Source organism: Argopecten irradians, chromosome 4, assembly GCF_041381155.1.
Source record: "Argopecten irradians isolate NY chromosome 4, Ai_NY, whole genome shotgun sequence".
NCBI classification, from domain to species: Eukaryota; Metazoa; Mollusca; class Bivalvia; order Pectinida; family Pectinidae; genus Argopecten; species Argopecten irradians.
The window spans coordinates 25944305-25970226 of NC_091137.1; the positions used below are offsets into that span (position 1 = coordinate 25944305).

The 25922-nt window shown below is 34.0% G+C and overlaps 1 protein-coding gene across 5 annotated transcripts in view; it reads left to right on the plus strand.

The window, feature by feature from the left end:
* LOC138321107 (muscle M-line assembly protein unc-89-like) overlaps positions 1-25922 on the plus strand; it is a 37456-nt gene that overhangs the window by 2244 nt on the left and 9290 nt on the right. Inside the window, exons 1-6 of one of the 5 annotated variants that reach the window (XM_069264527.1) lie at positions 2079-2103; positions 3519-4670; positions 5292-5384; positions 6866-6957; positions 23881-24291; positions 24525-24896. In XM_069264527.1, coding sequence (XP_069120628.1) covers positions 5359-5384; positions 6866-6957; positions 23881-24291; positions 24525-24896 — 901 coding nt within the window. In that variant the 5' untranslated portion in view covers positions 2079-2103; positions 3519-4670; positions 5292-5358. Of the gene's footprint in view, positions 1-2078; positions 2104-3518; positions 4671-5291; positions 5385-6865; positions 6958-22776; positions 23025-23880; positions 24292-24524; positions 24897-25922 lie in introns of those variants that run through there. The other 4 variants (XM_069264528.1, XM_069264532.1, XM_069264529.1 and 1 more) reach the window with 4 other exon arrangements.

The following is a 25922-nucleotide window of genomic DNA, read 5'->3' on the forward strand; positions in this document are numbered from 1 at the left end:
CTCTATGATAGTGCTGGACTTATGTAGGATCTTATATTTTCTTTCTTCCTTACTTACTTTCTCCCACTGACAAAACCTCACATGTGGCTTTCTGTTAAGCGCTCGCTCTTGTGAGGTAGGCTCTGGTTTCTGTCCTGTCCCCTGACCGAGACACACCGTAGTCTATAAAAGTGGTAGTTTCTGCTCCTGCTTAGCGCTCATTATAAGGGATTGAGACGACTGGCAGTATATTGTGACAGGGTGGGATGTGTTGCTTGGTGTATTCGGTGGCATACTTCAGTGACATAGCACTATAAAAAAGGCAAGAGTTCCGCTAGACAAGAAGACACAACACGGATATACAATAGTCTCCCAAAACACACCCTACATTTTATGCACGCTAAACACCGCACACATGGGAGGTCGTGTTTACATGAACCTGAATGTTGTTAAAGGGACAATTCGATGAGGCTAGATAAGGAAAATATGACAAATTCAACAACATGTTTAAGTATTTCGATTGATACCGTTAAAATTCCAAATTGTTGATCAATACGATTAAGTAGGTATAAGTTATACTGTACCCATACCAGAGTCAAAGTCATGTGCGTTAATCAAATGCAATACATAACAACTGATGAATTGGTGAAATTATACAAGACATGCACATAAAAACGTAAACACACCACTGTAAGAGCGAGTAGTTTTGGACAACAAATTCTTTAGTACACTCGAAAGGGCCAGGTTCGGCATACATGACGTTCGACCTCAATGTGTAATGGCGGACAGCAAGCGAATTTAAACATTTCACTACAGTAGACTTTTCTGACATATGACAGTAAAACAAACTAATTTAATTTTCATTAGACCTAGTTTGTTTCCGATTCATAAACTTGCGGTGGGCTGCGTGTATGAAGTGCGAGTGTGTGTTTTGGGGGACTGCGGTAAACTCGTGTTGTGTCTTCTTGTGTAGTGGAGCTCTTGCCCTTTGTATACTGCTATATCACTGAAGCATTCCGTCTTTCACCAAGCAACACTCTTTAAGATAATAAACTTTAAAGTTGTATTTCTTGGAATTTTCACCATCACAAACTGTCATAAACATACAATGTGTGAATATGGATGCTTATATATGGTGGTTCAGATAAAAAAAGCAATGCATTAAACTTTCGGGAAATATCGAAATACCGATTTGCATCACATGACCAACATCTACAATATTGTATAGATCAGAAACTCCCGAATCGTTTCACGTGACCAACATATGCAACATCCGTACAGATAAGAATAGATCGGAACAGTTCAGAATTTTCCGTTCGACGATTTTAAAGGGGTACACGTGAACAACTTATTTAAAACTTAATTATTTATTAACTTTGGAAATAAGAACTTTAAAAAAGTCGGTAAATATGTGAAATTTAAAAAATATGTACAATACTTTACATGCCTTTTTATAACAAAATGAGAAAAAGTCATAGACCATACAACTTTAAAATCATAACTACAAATATTGTTGCTAATAACAATTAAGGCTTTCATTCCGCTAGTACGCACACTAAATGCGCATTGCGTCATTATGTCATGACTTCGGCAGAACGACGTCACAATACATGTTATACATATCACTACACCAACTGGAGTTACAGGAGATTTATAATCTCATAAATTCCTTGTTTGTTTGGTAAGGTTATATACTGTCAGTCACGGGCAAATGGAAAATATAACAGATTAAAATGAAATGATAAATTTATTTTCAGATTGGAAAATTGGTCGTTTTCCTTCAGTTGATATGACAAATGACGGGGCCGGGTCAATTCTGTATCTCCAAGGCAGCAATTATCCATTTATGACGTCCGTCACTTCAATGACATGCTCTGTGGAAACCGACTGCTTCGAAGCCATCTCCATATATGGACTGCACGTGAAATTTCAGCTCGACGTCACATGTAATCAGGCCATGGTGTTGAACGACACTTCCGGTACCCTGACTACCATTGGTTGTGCTAATAGATGCCACATCGGGCTACGGAATTCGCAATTTGGCAACTAGTAACGATAATTACATAGAAATTCATTATACCAGTGTTACGAGAAACCAAGGATTGTTCTGGTTGGCATTCAAGGGTAGGTATAGAATATGAGACTCTCTCATATGTGGATATGCCGGATAGGGTATATCTCTATCCTTCAATTTCATATATATATATGAAAGAGTATTTTCTCTCATACCTCGACGTTTTATTGCAGTATTACTACTATGATTTTTTGCAATTTTGAAATAGATTCGAAAATAATGCGACTGCAAGTCAATTCTCGTTACATGAAGTTTGAGTGATATTTTCAACGCAAATCCCGTTGGTAGTATATTTTAAAGTAAATCCAGCTTAGTTTCTGAAAAAAACAATGTTAAAATTGTACCCAAAAATAGTAATTTGGTTAAGGCTGTGACGTTACGGGGCTTTATTGCAAAGCTAGCCATGCAATACAGCCTCAGACAACATGAGTGTTTTCCCCTAGACCTGTAGCCTACAGGTGTAATACTGGCTGGTCTCGGACAATAAGGCGGTATGTCCTTGCTACCCATGCAATACAGACTCGTGACGTCACACCATCAACGAAATCACTATTTTCTCGTCGCATATTTAACTTTTTCCAGAACCTAGGCTGGGTTTACTTTTAAAGATTAAACAACAGGATTTACGTAGAAAATATCATAATTCATTTATGAAGCCCCTGGTTTTACAGCATTTCTGACCCTTGAATAGCATATATCTATCCTTTAGAGCTACATATGAAAGAGACTTATAGTATTCACTTCAATGATATGCTCGGTGAAATCCTATTGTTCTACAACCATTGTAATATATTGGCTTCACGTATGTGACCAAGAAATAACGATACAAAGCACCCTGTATTGTGATGTGATGGCAACTCCGACTAATGGAGATACCGACCCAGATTTAAGTCATTCACTACCAAAAACATGGATATAAGATACAGCAGTCTAACAAGCAACCAGGAATTGTTCTGGTTGACGTTGAAAGGCAAGTACAGAGAGGATGGATAACTACGATCGCTTTTGACCTAACTACAACAAACATTGGAAATATACATTCTCGTAGTTTGATTGTACATTAGGTTGTTTCCAAGCAACGCCTGACAGAAATGTAGAAGTCAATAAACAAATAAACCTTTTTATTTTTGGCTGAATCCCATTTGCTAAAAACGTTCAGATAAGGCTGTGATTTATTGGCAATTATTTATTTTCAACATACTAGGGTGAACGGACGCTATGGAAGAAAAAAGGGAAAAAACTACAAATGATTATATTACTGATATGAAATATCTTTACTGCCGGGAAATTATTTCATTCTGTTAAACATGAAAATAATTGTTCTAACCGTGTTCGTGATGTTCGAGTTAAACTGTATTCGGTCTCAGTCTTTCAGGTATTTTCAAATTAACTATTTTAAACAGAGTGCAACAAACAGTCCGAGTAGTATGCTCAGTATAACGTCTGTCTAAATTCTATTCAATAGCTGTCGGACATTTGACGATAAGCTGTCCTCGAAAAGATCGTATAAAGCAATGTACTACAACAACAACAACACAGGAAACAAAAACGACAACACCACCATCTACACCGATAGAAACAGGTTTGTATACCGTGCTCACTGATCACGAATACATGACTCTCACAACCAGTGTAAGAGGAACATTTTGTGTAAACACCAGAAGTTATTAACTCGCATATCTGGTGGTGTAAGTTCACATAGCGCTATTTCTGGTGTAACCCAATCTCGACTTGATGATTATAATACATTATTAATAAAAACAGTTATAATACCTTATTACAGGTAAAGAGTTAATTTCAAGACTTCTTAAGACACTTACTTAGTTGAGCATTAAAGAAAATGATCAACATTGTTAATAATCAGATAACATAAAAAAAAAGAAAAAAAGCATTTAATAGGCTGATGATAAAACTATTTTTCTTCACTCGCTATAACACTACTAACACGGATATGAGTCACATATATAGATTCAGTTGGAAACGTTTACTTGATTGAATAATATACATGTTTGTGTTCTGTTGTATGAAATATATCGTACTATTGTCTGTGTAGTTCTGTGGTCGTCTCATGAATGGCTTTATATTGTATTATTTACCAATTGTATGTGTATAAGTATGAACGTGTGAGAAAAGCATACGAGTGGTGCATGGTGTGTGTACATCTTTTGAACGCCTGCGAACATCAAAAGCTGTCTGTCATGTTTGGTTGGATCCTCTGGGAGATGCGATCTACTATTGGCTGATGACTTAAGTATTTTATCACATTTACAGGTTGAGAGGTAGGCCAGTTTTACTATCATTATGAAAATATATGTAAGTGTAGATTTATCACTTTGTAATCACATGTGAATGTAAAATACTACTTCGCAGTACTTACGGCTTTTGTTCAAAGGACCAATCATTAATAAACAATATCATTAACGTAAAAGTGAAATTTCTTTCTCTTGTCACACGCATTATAGAGATTAATCCGTAAAACAAAACAAAAACCCGATTAATTCTAAGCCAAACAGTTTAAAAATTGAATTTTCCATTTTGTGTTATAACACGTAACTGTTTCGTTTTTATTTTCATCTCGCAGGTGATCAGTCGTTGTCACCGTGTCGTTAACCAGAGGGTAAGACAATATTTCTGAAGGAAATTATTTTCCGTGTGTTTCTATTAATACTGTTAATTAATTAACTAGGAGAGTTATGAAAGGATATAAAGGTGATAAAGGATATTGCACTTAAAAGATGATACACCACTGACGAGTAGTATGTTTCTCAATAAAAACACAGGAGCACACGCATTGGTTTATCTCTTTAGTTACAAAAGTTATTCATTTGTTCAAATAATGAATATCCTTTGTGGTTTATCGCCGGTGGAGCATATTTAATTACTCACACTCCACATACAGAAAATGAAGAGTTAAATGAATAGAAAATCGCGACCGTAAGGTGACAAATTATTATAGAAATATATAAAACTCATATCAAAGTAATATAACAAATAGTATGCAAACAAATTAGTTCATAAGAACACGGTCAAAAAGTTATAAATGTCTTAAAGAAGAATTTTTAACTTCCCCACCGAAACATATACCAATAAATAATTCAAAGGAACTAATTCAATACCATTCAACAGAAAAAGTTCAATTATTATTGTGTATACATACAAAATAATGTACTAATGTGATAACCATGGAGCTACTTTCATCATGGGCTCCATTAATTTGATAATTGTTGTTTTTGTTAAGTCCGAAAAGACGTCTTCACACAATGAATAGTCAACCGAAAGATGACCGACAGCTATTTATCTGATTTATGTGGATACTAGTAGAATCAAGCAAGTAAGGGTAACGTATTTGTGTTAATATGAGATAGATATATATAAAAAATAGTTTTAAGGTGGTTTTTATTCATGAAGCTATAAAAATATTGTGTTGACACATTTACATTTTACCGTTGTCAAGTACAATGTACATATATCACTATTTCACCATAATGCAACATTCGCATCTGAGAGTTGTCTGACGGAGTGAAATAACGTGAAGTACATCTGATAAATCAAAATGTAAATGCAATATAAATGGCCTAAAAGATCATGTCAAAGTAAAGCACGCTGGACACAAATACTATTAATAGGAGACGACACAAAAAAACGTGTAGAGAAAGGACCTTGGTTTTTACAACCGTTCTTGTTGGCTCAGTTTAAGTAAACAATAGTTTTAAAAAGTGCTACTTTATTGTACAAATGTACAACTTATTAGAGCACAAACGTGCATTATATCAATGTACAGTATAACCTTAGTATAAACGTGCATTATATCAATGTACAGTATAACCTTAGTATAAACGTGCATTATATCAATGTACAGTATAACCTTAGTATAAACGTGCATTATATCAATGTACAGTATAACCTTAGTATAAACGTGCATTATATCAATGTACAGTATAACCTTAGTATAAACGTGCATTATATCAATGTACAGTATAACCTTAGTATAAACGTGCATTATATCAATGTACAGTATAACCTTAGTATAAACGTGCATTATATCAATGTACAGTATAACCTTAGTATAAACATCTTTCCAGATCATGAATAAATAGGCCGCATGCTTTGTATGCTTTGCAGAATTTCTGTGTCTAGTGTATATTCGATTTTAATCTGTTTTTTTTCTGTATTGTTACCAGCGTTAAATGGCAAGTTTTCTTTTGATTAGACACCGTCCATACAATGACAGACGCAAAGACATAAGTTACAAAGATCATCAATGATTGTCTAAAAACAACGAGCAATAAACGTAAAACATTACAATAGAAGATATTATCACAGGAAGGAAAGATTTCGCTTGACAACTCATTGATGCTTACACCAGACTAGTACCCAAAATATTTGATCATATACACTACATCCAACACATTATCATGATCTTATTAATAAATTCATTTTATTTTATGGAAACACAAGCGAAAATTATGAATAATGTAAAGACAATTATTAGACACTACTCTATATCAGGCTATTTTATGTTAATTTATGTTATGGTACTGGCAGATTCTGTAAATGGTCATCGCGAAATTAACCCTCTTTTTATAAATAGTCATATAATAAGGGTAATCTACGGTAGAACCTTCATGTCTTTATCTCTTATAGATTCCAGCTTGTAAGTGCATAAAAAGAAACTTACTGTAAGTTAGTAATTTATGTACATGATTAACTTATTATTGAAATAATAACAAAAAAGTAAAGAATAAAGATTGCTTATTCGAGTGGTCATTAACAGACAATATAATGTAATTATGTTAAATGTTTGTGTTACAGGTACCTCCATCTTGATTGTTGCACCACACCCATCATATTAACAGGAATGTATCAGGACAAAGGGAAATCTCTGGGGCTCCAGAGCCGTATGGGTATGCCAAGAATTCGACTCATAAGCGCGTTAAGGCCTCCACGATTCCGACTACCCCCATCGTTCATTTTGGGACTTAAACGTTGACCGGTGTGAAGTCATGTTTTCTTAACAGTGGTATACAGTGATATTTCTTACGCCTCAATGTATCGCTGCCTTTGACCTGATTGGATAGACGATATACTTCCAATGCATCGATGGCATGACGCCACTAAGCCTTTAAAGGCATGACAGCTTGAAATGTGCATTTAAATATTTAAGCAATAAAAAGAACGTTTGGTCCTACCCGCGATACCCGTGGAAGGAGGGCTAAGTTTGTAACGGATCGATGCATTCACCTCTCTAACAATACCGCTAAGTGTGTCCATTTTTGGGACCATGGTACGGGTAGAAATTTGAGGAAATGTAAGCATCGGCTTTGATCACCCCCACTTCTATCAGAAAGGGGAGATACGATATTCTATCCCACCGGACAGAGATACATGTATATGCATTTCCAGTGATTTATCTGCCTCTGTCCCAGGGCGCAAGACAGCCTGCACGCGTAGAACATATTTGAGAGGTAAACCGGAAATTTTAAAAGGTTATATGCAAATAAACATAAACCTTTGCTGTCAGAATGGACATTACATATCACCTTAGACCTAGCGCTCGTGCATTACGTGCGTGCTGAATTTCGACCATGTCATCGTAGTCTGAATCCTTCAGATATTTCATTGATGTCGATGGGCCGTAAAACTCAAACAAACAAATAAATGTTTAAACTATTGATGCTGTTAACCTATGTAATATACCCAATGTAATTTTGTATTGCCTTAGAAACCATTATTTGAATAATCTTATCACAACTACCCCAGCTGTGATACGGATAAAAATGCTGTCAATTTAATGATATCTGTGCAGACTTATACCCAAAATATGTAGTGACATGTCATAATTCAAAAACAATTAAAAGAATTATATTTTGATGAAGTATTTTATGGTATGTGATAACAATAATATAATGAATCCGTAATAATTCAACAGACTAAAGGGTCTAACAGTTGTTACTGACAGAAAAGATACAACTATACTATGGAACATGAAAACTAAACATATAGGAAAGGAAGCTAATAATACTAGCGATTAGATCGTATTCACTGGGATTTAAAAGGTACAAGAGATATGCAAACCATATCAAACTTAGATAAAAAATAAGGCAAGTAAACATATTGTTACCTTAGTTATAATATTTAACTTTCTTGAGCAAATTCTATTATGCTGATTAGAACGACTAGATCGATTATACAATGTAACTTGGGACTAAAACATTAAATACAAGTCATTGAGCAAACGCACTGTTTACACAAGTTAAAAAAAACAGTAAAAGCATACTCGACACCTTTCTTCACTAAGGCAATAGAGCGAGTGCAAACGTTAGTATTATACATATTTTGTAATAAATCAACACATGCTTTAAAACATAAAAAATCGTGAGATAAATAGAAGTAGATTCTCAGTAGACTACCCAGATAATTCTCAGTAGACAACAAAGAGAAATCTCAGTAGACTACAAAGATAATATTCAGTAGACTACAAAGAGAAATCTCAGTAGACTACAAAGATAATATTCAGTACACGACATAGAGAAATCACAGTAGACTACAAAGAGAAATCACAGTAGACTACATAGGGAAATCACAGTAGACTACAAAGAGATATCACAGTAGACTACATAGAGATATCACAGTAGACTACATAGAGAAATCTCAGTAGACTACATATAGAAATCTCAGTAGACTACAATACACGGCATAGAGAAATCAGACTATAGTTTTATTACCATGCTACGACTGTTAGTCTAGCCGTCAAGTAGAGTAATAAGTTAATCTAAACATATATAGTAATTCACAAACATCAAACAAATGGCATCGGGAGTTCTTCCAGGCTCGTACTAGTAACACCAGGCATTATATCAAGTGTACAATAACCATAGTATAAACCACATGCATTATATCCAAATGTACATCATATAACCTTAGTATAAAACTTCCCCATTATAATCAATGTACGTATACAATCCCCATTTCTAGTATAAAGGTGTTTTTATCTAGTATACAATGTATAAACTAGTATAAACGTGCATTAATCAATGTACAGTATATACCTTAGTATAAACGTGCATTTAAGTGCAGTTTTACAAAGTTTATCATGTACAGTATTTCTTAGTTTAAACGTGCTCTTTAAATCAATATACATATATGCACTTTCGGCTAACACCTCTTTTATAATATAACAGTATAACCGTCCTATAAAATTCTCATTACTCCCTGTACAAAAACTTATGTATACAATATGCATTAATCGTACATATACTTTAAACACGTCAGATAATGTACAGTATTATGTGTCGAAAGATAGGTATGGCAATACAGAAAGCAGAGACATTGACAAGAAGAACAGTTTTTGTATGGAGTCAGTCTTGGTTTGTGTTTAAATGTAGGGACACCCAAAAAATTCACAAGCACACGCACGACAACCACTAACTACTAACACCTAGTCCGTCGGATGGGACTAAAGACGGTGTCCCGTGTGAGGATGCCCAGCCTTGCACGATAAAAACCCCCTCTGCGGTCTTTCGATGAAGAGTAGGTGTGATAACGCCGGCCCAGAGGTTAGGTATAGGTACAGGTCATAGCTTAGATATTTTCACATAGATAAATTAGAAGGGCTTCAAAATTATAGAATCTATTATACAAAATTGATAGATTAGGTTCCTTCCTTTCCCTCTGCTCTTGATGAGTGGGGCTAGTTGCTGCTAGACGATGCCATGGTAGGACATTTTAGAATCTAGGAGTCGTCTTCCAAATTAATAGATATATAGGTATAGCAGACGACCCTCACTCTATGCTTTCTCTATATACTCTGCTCTTCCTACTCCATTTCCTATCTTTTCTCGTGCCCCGAAACGTTATATTTAGCGTCACGGTACGTAAAACTCTTCATTCATCACGAGAGTTTTTCTTATTGTTGAACGAGCTGTTGAAGCGAGAACACCTTCTAGTTAGTACAAGGTAAATATAGATGTGCCTGAACAAGGCTTGCCTATATACGTCAGTTGATAATAACTTACAGTAGAGTTGAGATCGGAGATTGACATGTCTGAATAAGGCTTTCCTCCTCCGCGTTAAATACTCTGGAGAGTAAGTTGTAAACTGAGCCTTGGGATTGCTCGTTGAATGATTGCGTTTACGTGAATCATTGAGAGTACTAGTGATTACTCTGTGAGTACTCGGTAATATGTAATGATTGTGTGTGAATCATTGCTGGAGTGATTGCTCTGAGAGTACTCGGTAAACGTGAGTGCTCAGTAGCAGTGAGTACTGTGAGTACACAGTGATTTTGAGTACTTGTTAGCTCGGTTGTGTTAGGCCTTAGGGAAAGGTTCTTAATAAATGATATTACATTGATTTAATCGTAGTCTTGTTATATATGTGCGAGTAGGGATTATCGAATCACCCGAGGTAGGGGAGAATACTCGCACAGGCTTATAGATCACTCAGTATTTGTTGCTAATCATTTAATAATTATTCTGATCTGTATGATTTATGCTGTTGGTATATTTATATGTTATCATGATCACTCAGAGGCACTGAGTGATCAGTACGATTGATATTGTTAATCATAATATTTAGGGATATATAGAATCACAGCTAGGTCAGCTGTGTATTATTTGTATATATTTGCACTGAATAATTTGATAGGAACAGTAAATAATATAGACACTATAGATCATCAGTTAATTGTGACTGGACGGACCCGGTAAACGTCACAGAGATATCACAGAAGACTACATAGAGAAATCTCAGTAGACTAGATAGATAATTCTCAGTAGACTAGATAGATAATTCTCAGTATATTACAAAGAGAAATCTCAGTAGACTACAAAGATAGCATTCAGTAGACGACATAGAGAAATCACAGTAGACTACAAAGAGAAATCACAGTAGACTACAAAGAGAAATCACAGTAGACTACAAAGAGGGAAATCTCAGTAGACTACATAGGGAAATCTCAGTAGACTACAACGATAATATTCAGTAGACTACAAAGATAACACAGTAGACTACAAAGAGAAATCACAGTAGACTACAAAGAGAAATCACAGTAGACTACAAAGAGAAATCACAGTAGACTACAAAGAGAAATCTCAGTAGACTACAAAGATAATATTCAGTAGACGACATAGAGAAATCACAGTAGACTACAAAGAGAAATCACAGTAGACTACATAGATAATTCTCAGTAGACTACATAGATAATTCTCAGTATATAACAAAGGAAAAATCTCAGTAGACTACATATAGAAATCTCAGTAAACTACATAGATAATATTCAGTAGACGACATAGAGAAATCACAGTAGACTACAAAGAGAAATCACAGTAGACTACATAGAGAAATCATAGTAGACTAGATCATCACAGTAGACTACATAGAGATATCACAGTATACTACATAGATAATTCTCAGTAGACTACATAGAGATATCACAGAAGACTACATAGATAATATTCAGTATACGACATAGAGAAATCACAGTAGACTACATAGAGAAATCTCAGTAGACTACATAGATAATTCTCAGTATATAACAAAGGAAAAATCTCAGTAGACTTCTTCATATAGAAATTTCAGAAGACTACATAGATAATATTCAGTAGACGACATAGAGAAATCACAGTAAAACTACATAGAGAAATCACAGTAAACTAGATAGAGAAATCACAGTAGACTACATAGAGATATCACAGTAGACTACATAGAGATATCACAGTAGACTACATATAGAAATCACAGTAGACTACATAGATAATTCTCAGTATATTACAAAGAAAATCTCAGTAGACTACAAAGATAATATTCAGTAGACTGCATACATACATCACAGTAGACTACATAGAGAAATCACAGTAGGATACATAGAGAAATCACAGTAGACTACATAGAGAAATCTCAGTAGACTACATAGATAATTCTCAGTATATAACAATGGAAAAATCTCAGTAGACTACATATAGAAATCTCAGTAAACTACATAGATAATATTCAGTAGACGACATAGAGAAATCACAGTAGACTACAAAGAGAAATCACAGTAAACTAGATAGAGAAATCACAGTAGACTACATAGAGATATCACAGTAGACTACATAGAGATATCACAGTAGACTACATAGAGAAATCATAGTAGACTACATAGAGATATCACAGTAGACTACATAGAGATATCACAGTAGACTACATAGATAATTCTCAGTAGACTACATAGAGATATCACAGAAGACTACATAGATAATATTCAGTATACGACATAGAGAAATCACAGTAGACTACATAGAGAAATCTCAGTAGACTACATAGAGAAATCTCAGTAGACTACATAGATAATTCTCAGTATATAACAAAGGAAAAATCTCAGTAGACGACATTGAGAAATCACAGTAGACTACATAGAGAAATCACAGTAAACTACAAAGAGAAATCACAGTAGACTACATAGAGAAATCACAGTAGACTACAAAGAGAAATCACAGTAGACTACATAGAAAAATCTCAGTATACTACACAGATAATTCTCAGTATATAACAAAAAAAATCTCAGTGGACTACATACAGAAATCTCAGTAGACTACAAAGAGAAATCACAGTAGACTACCTAATAAAATCACAATAGACTAGATAGAGAAATCACAGTAGACTACATAGAGATATGACAGTAGACTACATAGAGATATCAAAGTAGACTACAAAGAGAAATCACAGTAGACTACATATAGAAATCACAGTAGACTACATAGATAATTCTCAGTATATTACAAAGAAAACTCTCAGTAGACTACAAAGATAATATTCAGTAGACATAGACTGCATACATACATCACAGTAGACTTCATAGAGAAATCACGGTAGACTACATAGAGAAATCACAGTAGACTACATAGAGAAATCACAGTAGACTACAAAGAGAAATCACAGTAGACTACAAAGAGAAAAATCACAGTAGACTACATAGAGAAATCTCAGTAGACTACATAGATAATTCTCAGTATATAACAAAGGAAAAATCTCAGTAGACTACATATAGAAATCTCAGTAGACTACATACAGAAATTCAGTAGACTACAAAGAGAAATCACAGTAGACTACATAGAGAAATCAGAGAGACTACAAAGAAAATCTACAGTAGACTACATAGAGAAATACAGTAGAAAATCAGTAGACTACAAAGAGAAATCTCAGTAGACTACATAGAGAAATCCAGTAGATACATAGAGAAATCAGTAGACTACAAAGAAAAATTACAGTAGACTACATAGATAAATCTCAGTAGACTACAAAATATAATCATCAGTATATAGAAAGAGAAATACAGTAGACTACATACAGAAATCTCAGTAGACTACTTAAAAAAATCACAGTAGGCTACATAGAGAAATCACTGGAGACTACATACAGAAATCACAGTAGACTACAAAGAGAAATCACAGTAGACTACAAAGAGAAATCACAGTAGACTACAAAGAGATATCACAGTAGACTACAAAGAGAAATCTCAGTAGACTACAAAGATAATATTCAGTAGACGACATAGAGAAATCGCAGAGACTACAAAGAGAAATCACAGTAGACTACATAGATAATTCTCTTTAGACTACATAGAGATATCACAGAAGACTACATAGACAATATTCAGTAGACGACATAGAGAAATCACAGTAGACTACATAGAGAAATCTCAGTAGACTACATAGATAATTCTCAGTATAGATAAACAATGGAAAAATCTCAGTACACTACATAGATAATAGAAATTTCAGAAGACTACATAGATAATATTCAGTAGACGACATAGAGAAATCACAGTAGACTACATAGAGAAATCACAGTAAACTAGATAGAGAAATCACAGTAGACTACATAGAGATATCACAGTAGACTACATAGAGATATCACAGTAGACTACATATAGAAATCACAGTAGACTACAAAGAGAAATCACAGTAGACTACATATAGAAATCACAGTAGACTACATAGATAATTCTCAGTATATTACAAAGAAAAATCTCAGTAGACTACAAAGATAATATTCAGTAGACTGCATACATACATCACAGTAGACTACATAGAGAAATCACAGTAGACTACATAGAGAAATCTCAGTAGACTACATAGATAATTCTCAGTATATAACAAAGGAAAAATCTCAGTAGACTACATATAGAAATCTCAGTAGACTACATACAGAAATCTTAGTAGACTACAAAGAGAAATCACAGTAGACTACATAGAGAAATCACAGTAGACTACAAAGAGAAATCACAGTAGACTACATAGAAAAATCTCAGTATACTACACAGATAATTCTCAGTATATAACAAAAAAAAATCTCAGTGGACTACATACAGAAATCTCAGTAGACTACAAAGAGAAATCACAGTAGACTACCTAATAAAATCACAATAGACTAGATAGAGAAATCACAGTAGACTACATAGAGATATGACAGTAGACTACATAGAGATATCAAAGTAGACTACAAAGAGAAATCACAGTAGACTACATATAGAAATCACAGTAGACTACATAGATAATTCTCAGTATATTACAAAGAAAACTCTCAGTAGACTACAAAGATAATATTCAGTAGACTGCATACATACATCACAGTAGACTTCATAGAGAAATCACGGTAGACTACATAGAGAAATCACAGTAGACTACATAGAGAAATCACAGTAGACTACAAAGAGAAATCACAGTAGACTACAAAGAGAAATCACAGTAGACTACATAGAGAAATCTCAGTAGACTACATAGATAATTCTCAGTATATAACAAAGGAAAAATCTCAGTAGACTACATATAGAAATCTCAGTAGACTACATACAGAAATCTCAGTAGACTACAAAGAGAAATCACAGTAGACTACATAGAGAAATCAGAGTAGACTACAAAGAAAAATTACAGTAGACTACATAGAAAAAATCTCAGTAGACTAAATATATAATAATCAGTATATTAGAAAGAGAAATGTCAGTAGACTACATACAGAAATCTCAGTAGACTACTTAAAAAAAATCACAGTAGGCTACATAGAGAAATCACTGGAGACTACATACAGAAATCACAGTAGACTACAAAGAGAAATCACAGTAGACTACAAAGAGAAATCACAGTAGACTACAAAGAGATATCACAGTAGACTACAAAGAGAAATCTCAGTAGACTACAAAGATAATATTCAGTAGACGACATAGAGAAATCGCAGGAGACTACAAAGAGAAATCACAGTAGACTACATAGATAATTCTCTTTAGACTACATAGAGATATCACAGAAGACTACATAGACAATATTCAGTAGACGACATAGAGAAATCACAGTAGACTACATAGAGAAATCTCAGTAGACTACATAGATAATTCTCAGTATATAACAAAGGAAAAATCTCAGTAGACTACATATAGAAATATCAGTAGACTACATACAGAAATCTCAGTAGACTACAAAGAGAAATCATAGTAGACTACATAGAGAAATCACAGTAGACTACAAAGAGAAATCACAGTAGACTACATAGAAAAATCTCAGTAGACTACATAGATAATTCTCAGTATATAACAAAGGAAAAATCTCAGTAGACTACATATAGAAATCTCAGTAGACTACAAAGAGAAATCACAGTAGACTACATAGAGAAATCACAGTAGACTAGATAGAGAAATCACAGTAGACTACATAGAGATATTACAGTAGACTACATAGAGATATCACAGTAGACTAAAAGAGAAGAAATCACAGTAGACTACATATAGAAATCACAGTAGACTACATAGATAATTCTCAGTATATTACAAAGAAAAATCTCAGTAGACTACAAAGATAATATTCAGTAGACTGCATACATACATCACAGTAGACTACATAGAGAAATCACAGTAGACTACATAGAGAAATCACAGTAGACTACATAGAGAAATCACAGTAGACTACAAAGAGAAATCACAGTAGACTACAAAGAGAAATCACAGTAGACTACATAGAGAAATCACAGTAGACTACATAGATAATTCTCAGTATATAACAAAGGAAAAATCTCAGTAGACTACATATAGAAATCTCAGTAGACTACATACAGAAATCTCAGTAGACTACAAAGAGAAATCACAGTAGACTACATAGAGAAATCAGAGTAGACTACAAAGAAAAATTACAGTAGACTACATAGAAAAATCTCAGTAGACTAAATATATAATAATCAGTATATTAGAAAGAGAAATGTCAGTAGACTACATACAGAAATCTCAGTAGACTACTTAAAAAAATCACAGTAGGCTACATAGAGAAATCACTGGAGACTACATACAGAAATCACAGTAGACTACAAAGAGAAATCACAGTAGACTACAAAGAGAAATCACAGTAGACTACAAAGAGATATCACAGTAGACTACAAAGAGAAATCTCAGTAGACTACAAAGATAATATTCAGTAGACGACATAGAGAAATCGCAGGAGACTACAAAGAGAAATCACAGTAGACTACATAGATAATTCTCTTTAGACTACATAGAGATATCACAGAAGACTACATAGACAATATTCAGTAGACGACATAGAGAAATCACAGTAGACTACATAGAGAAATCTCAGTAGACTACATAGATAATTCTCAGTATATAACAATGGAAAAATCTCAGTACACTACATATAGAAATTTCAGAAGACTACATAGATAATATTCAGTAGACGACATGGAGAAATCACAGTAGACTACATAGAGAAATCACAGTAGACTACATAGAGAAATCACAGTAGACTACAAAGAGATATCACAGTAGACTACAAAGAAAAATCTCAGTAGACTACATATAGAAATCTCAGTAAACTACATAGATAATATTCAGTAGACGACATAGAGAAATCACAGTAGACTACAAAGAGAAATCACAGTAGACTACATAGAGAAATCACAGTAGACTACATAGAGATATCACAGTAGACTACATAGATAATTCTCAGTAGACTACATAGAGATATCACAGAAGACTACATAGATAATATTCAGTATACGACATAGAGAAATCACAGTAGACTACATAGAGAAATCTCAGTAGACTACATAGATAATTCTCAGTATATAACAAAGGAAAAATCTCAGTAGACGACATTGAGAAATCACAGTAGACTACATAGAGAACTTCTCAGTATATAACAAAGGAAAAATCTCAGTAGACGACATAGAGAAATCACAGTAGACTACATAGAGAAATCACAGTAGACTACATAGAGAAATCACAGTAGACTACATAGAGATATCACAGTAGACTACAAAGAGAAATCACAGTAGACTACATATAGAAATCACAGTAGACTACATAGATAATTCTCAGTATATTACAAAGAAAAATCTCAGTAGACTACAAAGATAATATTCAGTAGACTGCATACATACATCACAGTAGACTACATAGAGAAATCACAGTAGGATACATAGAGAAATCACAGTAGACTACATAGAGAAATCTCAGTAGACTACATAGATAATTCTCAGTATATAACAATGGAAAAATCTCAGTAGACTACATATAGAAATCTCAGTAAACTACATAGATAATATTCAGTAGACGACATAGAGAAATCACAGTAGACTACATAGAGAAATCACAGTAGACTAGATAGAGAAATCACAGTAGACTACATAGAGATATCACAGTAGACTACATAGAGATATCACAGTAGACTACATAGAGATATCACAGTAGACTACAAAGAGAAATCACAGTAGACTACATATAGAAATCACAGTAGACTACATAGATAATTCTCAGTATATTACAAAGAAAAATCTCAGTAGACTACAAAGATAATATTCAGTAGACTGCATACATACATCACAGTAGACTACATAGAGAAATCACAGTAGACTACATAGAGAAATCTCAGTAGTACTACATAGATAATTCTCAGTATATAACAAAGGAAAAATCTCAGTAGACTACATATAGAAATCTCAGTAGACTACATACAGAAATCTCAGTAGACTACAAAGAGAAATCATAGTAGACTACATAGAGAAATCACAGTAGACTACAAAGAGAAATCACAGTAGACTACATAGAAAAATCTCAGTATACTACACAGATAATTCTCAGTATATAACAAAAAAAATCTCAGTGGACTACATACAGAAATCTCAGTAGACTACAAAGAGAAATCACAGTAGACTACCTAATAAAATCACAATAGACTGCATAGAGAAATCACAGTAGACTACATAGAGAAATCACAGTAGACTACATAGAGAAATCACAGTAGACTACAAAGAGAAATCACAGTAGACTACAAAGAGAAATCACAGTAGACTACATAGAGAAATCACAGTAGACTACATAGATAATTCTCAGTATATTACAAAGAAAAATCTCAGTAGACTACAAAGATAATATTTAGTAGACTGCATACATACATCACAGTAGACTACATAGAGAAATCACAGTAGGCTACATAGAGAAATCACAGTAGACTACATAGAGAAATCACAGTAGACTACAAAGAGAAATCACAGTAGACTACAAAGAGAAAAATCACAGTAGACTACATAGAGAAATCTCAGTAGACTACATAGATAATTCTCAGTATATAACAAAGGAAAAATCTCAGTAGACTACATATAGAAATCTCAGTAGACTACATACAGAAATCTCAGTAGACTACAAAGAGAAATCACAGTAGACTACATAGAGAAATCAGAGTAGACTACAAAGAAAAATTACAGTAGACTACATAGAAAAATCTCAGTAGACTAAATATATAATAATCAGTATATTAGAAAGAGAAATGTCAGTAGACTACATACAGAAATCTCAGTAGACTACTTAAAAAAATCACAGTAGACTACATAGAGAAATCACAGTAGACTACATAGAGAAATCACAGTAGACTACAAAGAGAAATCACAGTAGACTACAAAGAGAAATCACAGTAGACTACAAAGAGAAATCACAGTAGACTACAAAGAGAAATCTCAGTAGACTACAAAGAGAATATTCAGTAGACGACATAGAGAAATCACAGTAGACTACAAAGAGAAATCACAGTAGACTACATAGATAATTCTCAGTAGACTACATAGAGAAATCACAGTAGACTACATAGAGAAATCACAGTAGACTACAAAGAGAAATCACAGTAGACTACATAGAGAAATCTCAGTAGACTACATAGATAATTCTCAGTATATAACAAAGGAAAAATCTCAGTAGACTACATATAGAAATCTCAGTAGACTACATAGAGAAATCTCAGTAGACTACATAGAGAAATCACAGTAGACTACATAGAGAAATCACAGTAGACTACATAGAGAAATCACAGTAGACTACATAGAGAAATCACAGTAGACTACATAGAGATATCACAGTAGACTACAAAGAGAAATCACAGTAGACTACATATAGAAATCACAGTAGACTACATAGATAATTCTCAGTATATTACAAAGAAAAATCTCAGTAGACTACAAAGATAATATTCAGTAGACTGCATACATACATCACAGTAGACTACATAGAGAAATCACAGTAGGCTACATAGAGAAATCACAGTAGACTACATAGAGAAATCACAGTAGACTACAAAGAGAAATCACAGTAGACTACAAAGAGAAATCACAGTAGACTACATAGAGAAATCTCAGTAGACTACATAGAGAAATCTCAGTAGACTACAAAGAGAAATCACAGTAGACTACATAGAGAAATCACAGTAGACTACAAAGAGAAATCACAGTAGACTACATAGAGAAATCACAGTAGACTACATAGATAATTCTCAGTATATTACAAAGAAAAATCTCAGTAGACTACAAAGATAATATTCAGTAGACTGCATACATACATCACAGTAGACTACATAGAGAAATCACAGTAGACTACATAGAGAAATCACAGTAGACTACATAGATAATTCTCAGTAGACTACATAGAGAAATCACAGTAGACTACAAAGAGAAATCACAGTAGACTACATAGAAAATCTCAGTAGACTACATAGATAATTCTCAGTATATAACAAAGGAAAATCTCAGTAGACTACATACATAAATCTCAGTAGTAGACTACATAAGAAATCACAGTAGACTACATAGAGAAATCACAGTAGACTACATAGAGAAATCACAGTAGACTACAAAGAGAAATCACAGTAGACTACAAAGAGAAATCACAGTAGACTACATAGAGAAATCTCAGTAGACTACATAGATAATTCTCAGTATATAACAAAGGAAAAATCTCAGTAGACTACATACAGAAATCTCAGTAGACTACAAAGAGAAATCACAGTAGACTACATAGAGAAATCACAGTAGACTACAAAGAGAAATCACAGTAGACTACATAGAAAAATCTCAGTAGACTACATAGATAATTCTCAGTATATAACAAAGGAAAAATCTCAGTAGACTACATATAGAAATCTCAGTAGACTACATACAGAAATCTCAGTAGACTACAAAGAGAAATCACAGTAGACTACATAGAGATATCACAGTAGACTACAAAGAGAAATCACAGTAGACTACATAGAGAAATCTCAGTAGACTAAATATATAATTATCAGTATATTAGAAAGAGAAATCTCAGTAGACTACATACAGAAATCTCAGTAGACTACTTAAAAAAATCACAGTAGACTACATAGAGAAATCACTGTAGACTACATACAGAAATCACTGTAGACTACAAAGAGAAATCACTGTAGACTACAAAGAGAAATCACAGTAGACCACATAGAGAAATCTCAGTAGACTACATAGAGAAATCTCAGTAGACTACATAGATAATATTCAGTAGACGACATAGAGAAATCACAGTAGACTAGATACAGAAATCTCAGTAGACTAAATAGATATTTCTCAGTATATTAGAAAGAGAAATCTCAGTAGACTACATACAGAAATCTCAGTAGACTACTTAAAAAAATCACAGTAGACTACATAGAGAAATCACAGTAGACTACATACAGAAATCACAGTAGACTACAAAGAGAAATCATAGTAGACTACATAGAGAAATCACAGTAGACTACATAGAGAAATCACAGTAGACTACTTAGAGAAATCACAGTAGACTACAAAGAGAAATCACAGTAGACTACATAGAGAAATCACAGTAGACTACATAGAGAAATCACAGTAGACTACATAGAGAAATCACAGTAGACTACATAGAGAAATCACAGTAGACTACATAGAGAAATCACAGTAGACTACAAAGAGAAATCACAGTAGACTACATAGAGAAATCACAGTAGACTACAAAGAGAAATCACAGTAGACTACAAAGAGAAACACAGTAGACTACAAAGAGAAATCACAGTAGACTACAAAAAGAAATCACAGTAGACAACATAGAGAAATAACAGTAGACTACATAGAGATAATTCTCAGTACACAACATAGAGAAAATCATTAGATTAGTTAGATAACAGTAGAGTGCATAGATAATTTTTAGAAGACTACATGATAATTCACAGTAGATAACATAGATAATCACAGTAGACTACATAGATAATTCACAGTAGACTACATAGAGAATTCACAGTAGACTACATAGATAATTCACAGTAGACTACATAGAGAATTTTCAGAAGACTACATTGATAATTCACTGTAGATAACATACATGTAGATAATTCACAGTAGACTACATAGATAATTCACAGTAGACTACATAGAGAATTCACAGTAGACTACATAGAGAATTTCAGTATAGTAGAGTACTACTATAGAGAATTCACAGTAGACTACATAGAGAATTTCAGTATAGTAGAGTACATACTACAGATAATTCGCAGTAGACTACAAAGAGGATTCTAAGTAGACTACATATAGAATTTACATTAGATTATATAGATATTTTCCAGTAGATATTTACACTTCACTTGTGTAAAACCAAGCATACGCAGGTCTAGCTTTAATAGCGGTTCGGTTAATGTGCGTACACAAATACTGACAATCGGCAACACACATGCCCGCATTCGTGCCCACTGTATTAATGTGACACTATATTGAACATGATTTTATTGTGACGTCACCACTGCATGACGTCATTATAACATTGCGCTGAATCATCAGTCATACTCGTTTAATCTGACAAACTTTTTCGTGTTTGCAAAAATAACCTTACCAATTCAATTGCACTTACTACCCCAAACACCACTAAAACTTCACCATGTATGTAGTCACACAAACTCACACAACAAACTTAAGTGAAATAGACCAAGAACATGATCACATTACATCATTGCTTGAAAGTGGTTGCGACGATCGTATGCAAGGGGTTAAATTGAAACAAAGAAAACAGATCTTAAAAAAAATTTAATTGATAAAAATATTATTCGTTTAAAAAGTTCAGGGTTAAATATTTTAAAGTTGCATCACTTAGTTGAAAGTTGCTCTTTCTCAAAGAACATACAGGTAGGATAGACACTTATTATATTCGACAATATATGTTTTACAACTGTTACAACTAATTGACTGAACAACAAAGCGAACCTGAATTCATATAAATATCAGAGTAATCTGGTTTTTAATAGATGAGCACAGAATCAATTGTTACCCGTCCCCGTAGAATTTCTATCAAATAATTTGGAATCTTGTCAAAATAATCACAAATACTTCGATAAGGTGTTTATGCATTAGTTTCACAATGTCAATGCCAAGGCTTCATTTATGAATGGAATTAATCACAATAACTTAGTGCACAATAGGTTTGAATCGCATTTCATTCAATCTTCCTGATTTACACACACATTATTTAAATAGACTCTTCGTGCCACTATACTGCTAATCAATATATCGGTATATTGAGGCCCTGATTGGTTTGCGTCATAATATGCTTTCTTAACTACCATGTAACTTCCTTGTTTGGGTTATGTGGAATTTAATCACCCAGCGATGTCATGTGTAATCACTGTCCCTGTTTATTTTGGAATTCTCACCATTTTTCTCATAGAGTTTGGTATGTATTTTAATTTGTCCACTTATTATAACTTACAATTTTGTAATATTTGTTAATCCTGATACACCACCAGAAGAGTTGGATGTTTGGTATATTAATCGTTAGTTCTTAACGTACTATCGACAGCTGGGGTCATTTTAATACGTTATCCTGTATATACCACTTTTAAATACTAGTGTGTGTCGCGACCAGGAAACATTCCTCATGCGGGGGAACGCACAACTCAATAATTCATGATATTTAATGATACATTGCTGGTACAAGATAATATATCCTCTACAACAGACTAAATTCTGTACATGTTTTATGATAACAGTTTGTTATTGTAACATCACTTCTGGTTATTAGCCTTGAAATTATAAACAAAATCGATGTTTTTCCAATATTTATCCAGTTAAAAACAGTTTAAGTACACTCTCTGGCAAGGGTCAATGTGGCAAGGGTGACGTTAGGAAAAAAGAAAACCAATTCAATTAGGAAGAAGAGATATGATAAAATCCAATATTTAGTCACCTTTTATGATCGTGTGATAGGGGTAGGAGGTACTAATTTTACGCACTACATTTGATTTTGATATTTGATAGGACGCCAAGACTAATCAGATTTAATTATACTCACATAATCGACCAACCAGGTATTAATGGAAACTCTTTAATGGAAAAGGAACATATATATGTATATTGTTAATGAAAGTCTGCATTTGTATACGTCATTGTTCGATGATAGATTTGGTGAATCGTTTATTCATGGTATTGTTGTTGAGAATTTAAAAATCAATCAAGGAGCTGTAAATTTCAATTCAAAATCTTTTATCACCAGCCACAGTTTATTGAGATGCAAATTCACTTGTTTCTAGTGTCCCTTCAGACATTAAATGAGAGAACAGTTCGATACACGGCATGCTTTGGAACGGGTGATCACGCACTGATTAATGCGAACTGCTCCTCTATGGAGAATATCTACCCGATTCAGCTACAGGTTGGTGCTAAGCCAAGTACAAGCGGTTGTCCACTAGAAACGGAAGCTAATGAAACAGATACTGTGGTCCAGCAGTGCTGTGTCCCAGCCACGAATCAGGACTGTATAGCTCCATATATTACCTACGCCCCTGCTATAGCCTCCAGCTACTTCGAGACTTGTGTTGGTAGAATTACTTGCTTTACACGCCAAGCAGCTCGCGTAGACGTGCTAAGCATAACATCATGTAATGCAACAGGGTATCCTGGGCAGACACATTATATGTACTTGGACTATTACTGCGTGCCAGGTGAGTTATACTTTATGTGTGAAATATATCGTCGGGGAAATATAATGCTGCGAAGACCAGTTGATTCAAAAGAATAACCGATTTATATTTCAATGACATTAAACATCTTAAGGGAAATAGTCATATCTGATGTTTGGGGACCTGCTAATTATTTGTTTTTACCCAAATTCATATTTTTAAATTTATAAACATCCAGCAGATTCAGAACATGATTAGATCGGGGTTTTTTTCAGGTTCAAAAATTGGTCGTTTTCCTTCGGTTGACATGACAAATGACGGCGCCGGGTCCATTATACATCTTCAAGGCAGCAATTATCCATTTATGACGTCCGTCACGTCAATGACGTGCTCTGTGGAAACCGACTGCTACGAAGCCATCTCCATATATGGATTGCACGTGGATTTTCAGCTCGACAACGTCACTTGTAATCAGGACTTGGTGTTGAACGACACTTCCGGTACCCTGACTACCATTGGTTGTGCTAATAATGATGCCACCTCGGGCTACGGAATTCGCACTTTGGCAACTAGTAACGATAATTACATAGAACTTCATTATACCAGTGTTGCAAGTAACCAAGGATTGATCTGGTTGGCATTCAAGGGTAGGTGTAGGGAATAATGAATTCAAAACTCAAAGATTATGAGTTTCTCCAATTCCATGATAGTAATATGGTGGTTAATGCAAGTCGGTCCAATGTAGTCTTGCGAAATCACATTACATGTGTAAGGTTTTTCCCCTTTCCTTTATCTTAGGGTATCTCACTTCTGATACCAATGCTCAAGGTTTTTATTCTCAACTTTCTATCAAGAACATATTCTGTCGGCTGTACATATATATTCCTTTGTCAGGCGGCTAATCAAGAAAACAACATATTATACACGGAAATATAAAATCCAATCAAGTTTTATTAAAACACAATCAAAGATTTATTTCACAGTACTTGCCACATAATATATTCCAATCGAAATCCGAAATATGTAATCCAGGAGTCTAAATCCCTAAGTTAATTTCCTCTATAAACCGAATGGTAACTGAAGTATAAGTTCCTCAATGTATCTATCTAAGCAGTCACAAGTTTTTACACAACACAAAACTATACACAACACAGTCTCAAATACAATCCAAAATCAGAATACTAACAACTGGTAATCTCTACCACAACTCTCAGTACAGTATCTAAACTCTAACAGGACAACGGCCCACACAAAGAACTACAGAATTAACAGAACCACAGAACTAACAGAAACAAAAGCCCCAAATAAGGCCCAACAGCCCTTTTTATACAGACTATTTAAAACTAATGACATCACTTTCTACATTTAGCTACTATATAGATATACACGTATGTACCACAGAATTCTAAGTTTAGAATGACATCATATACTCAATTTAGAACCTTTCCTGGAAGTGACCACCACCACGAACTACCCCCTCCCCAAATGACCTCATACTTATTTTTAACCCAAAAGTTGAGACCGTGGGAACTTGACCAACTAAGCCCAGATCAGAACCCGACACCCTGGGAACTGGACATTCTTACTCCATAACAATGATCTCATACCTACCTATTTATACACTACAGTCCCTCAGACTCTGTATCATGTACTAATACACTAAGGACAATTAT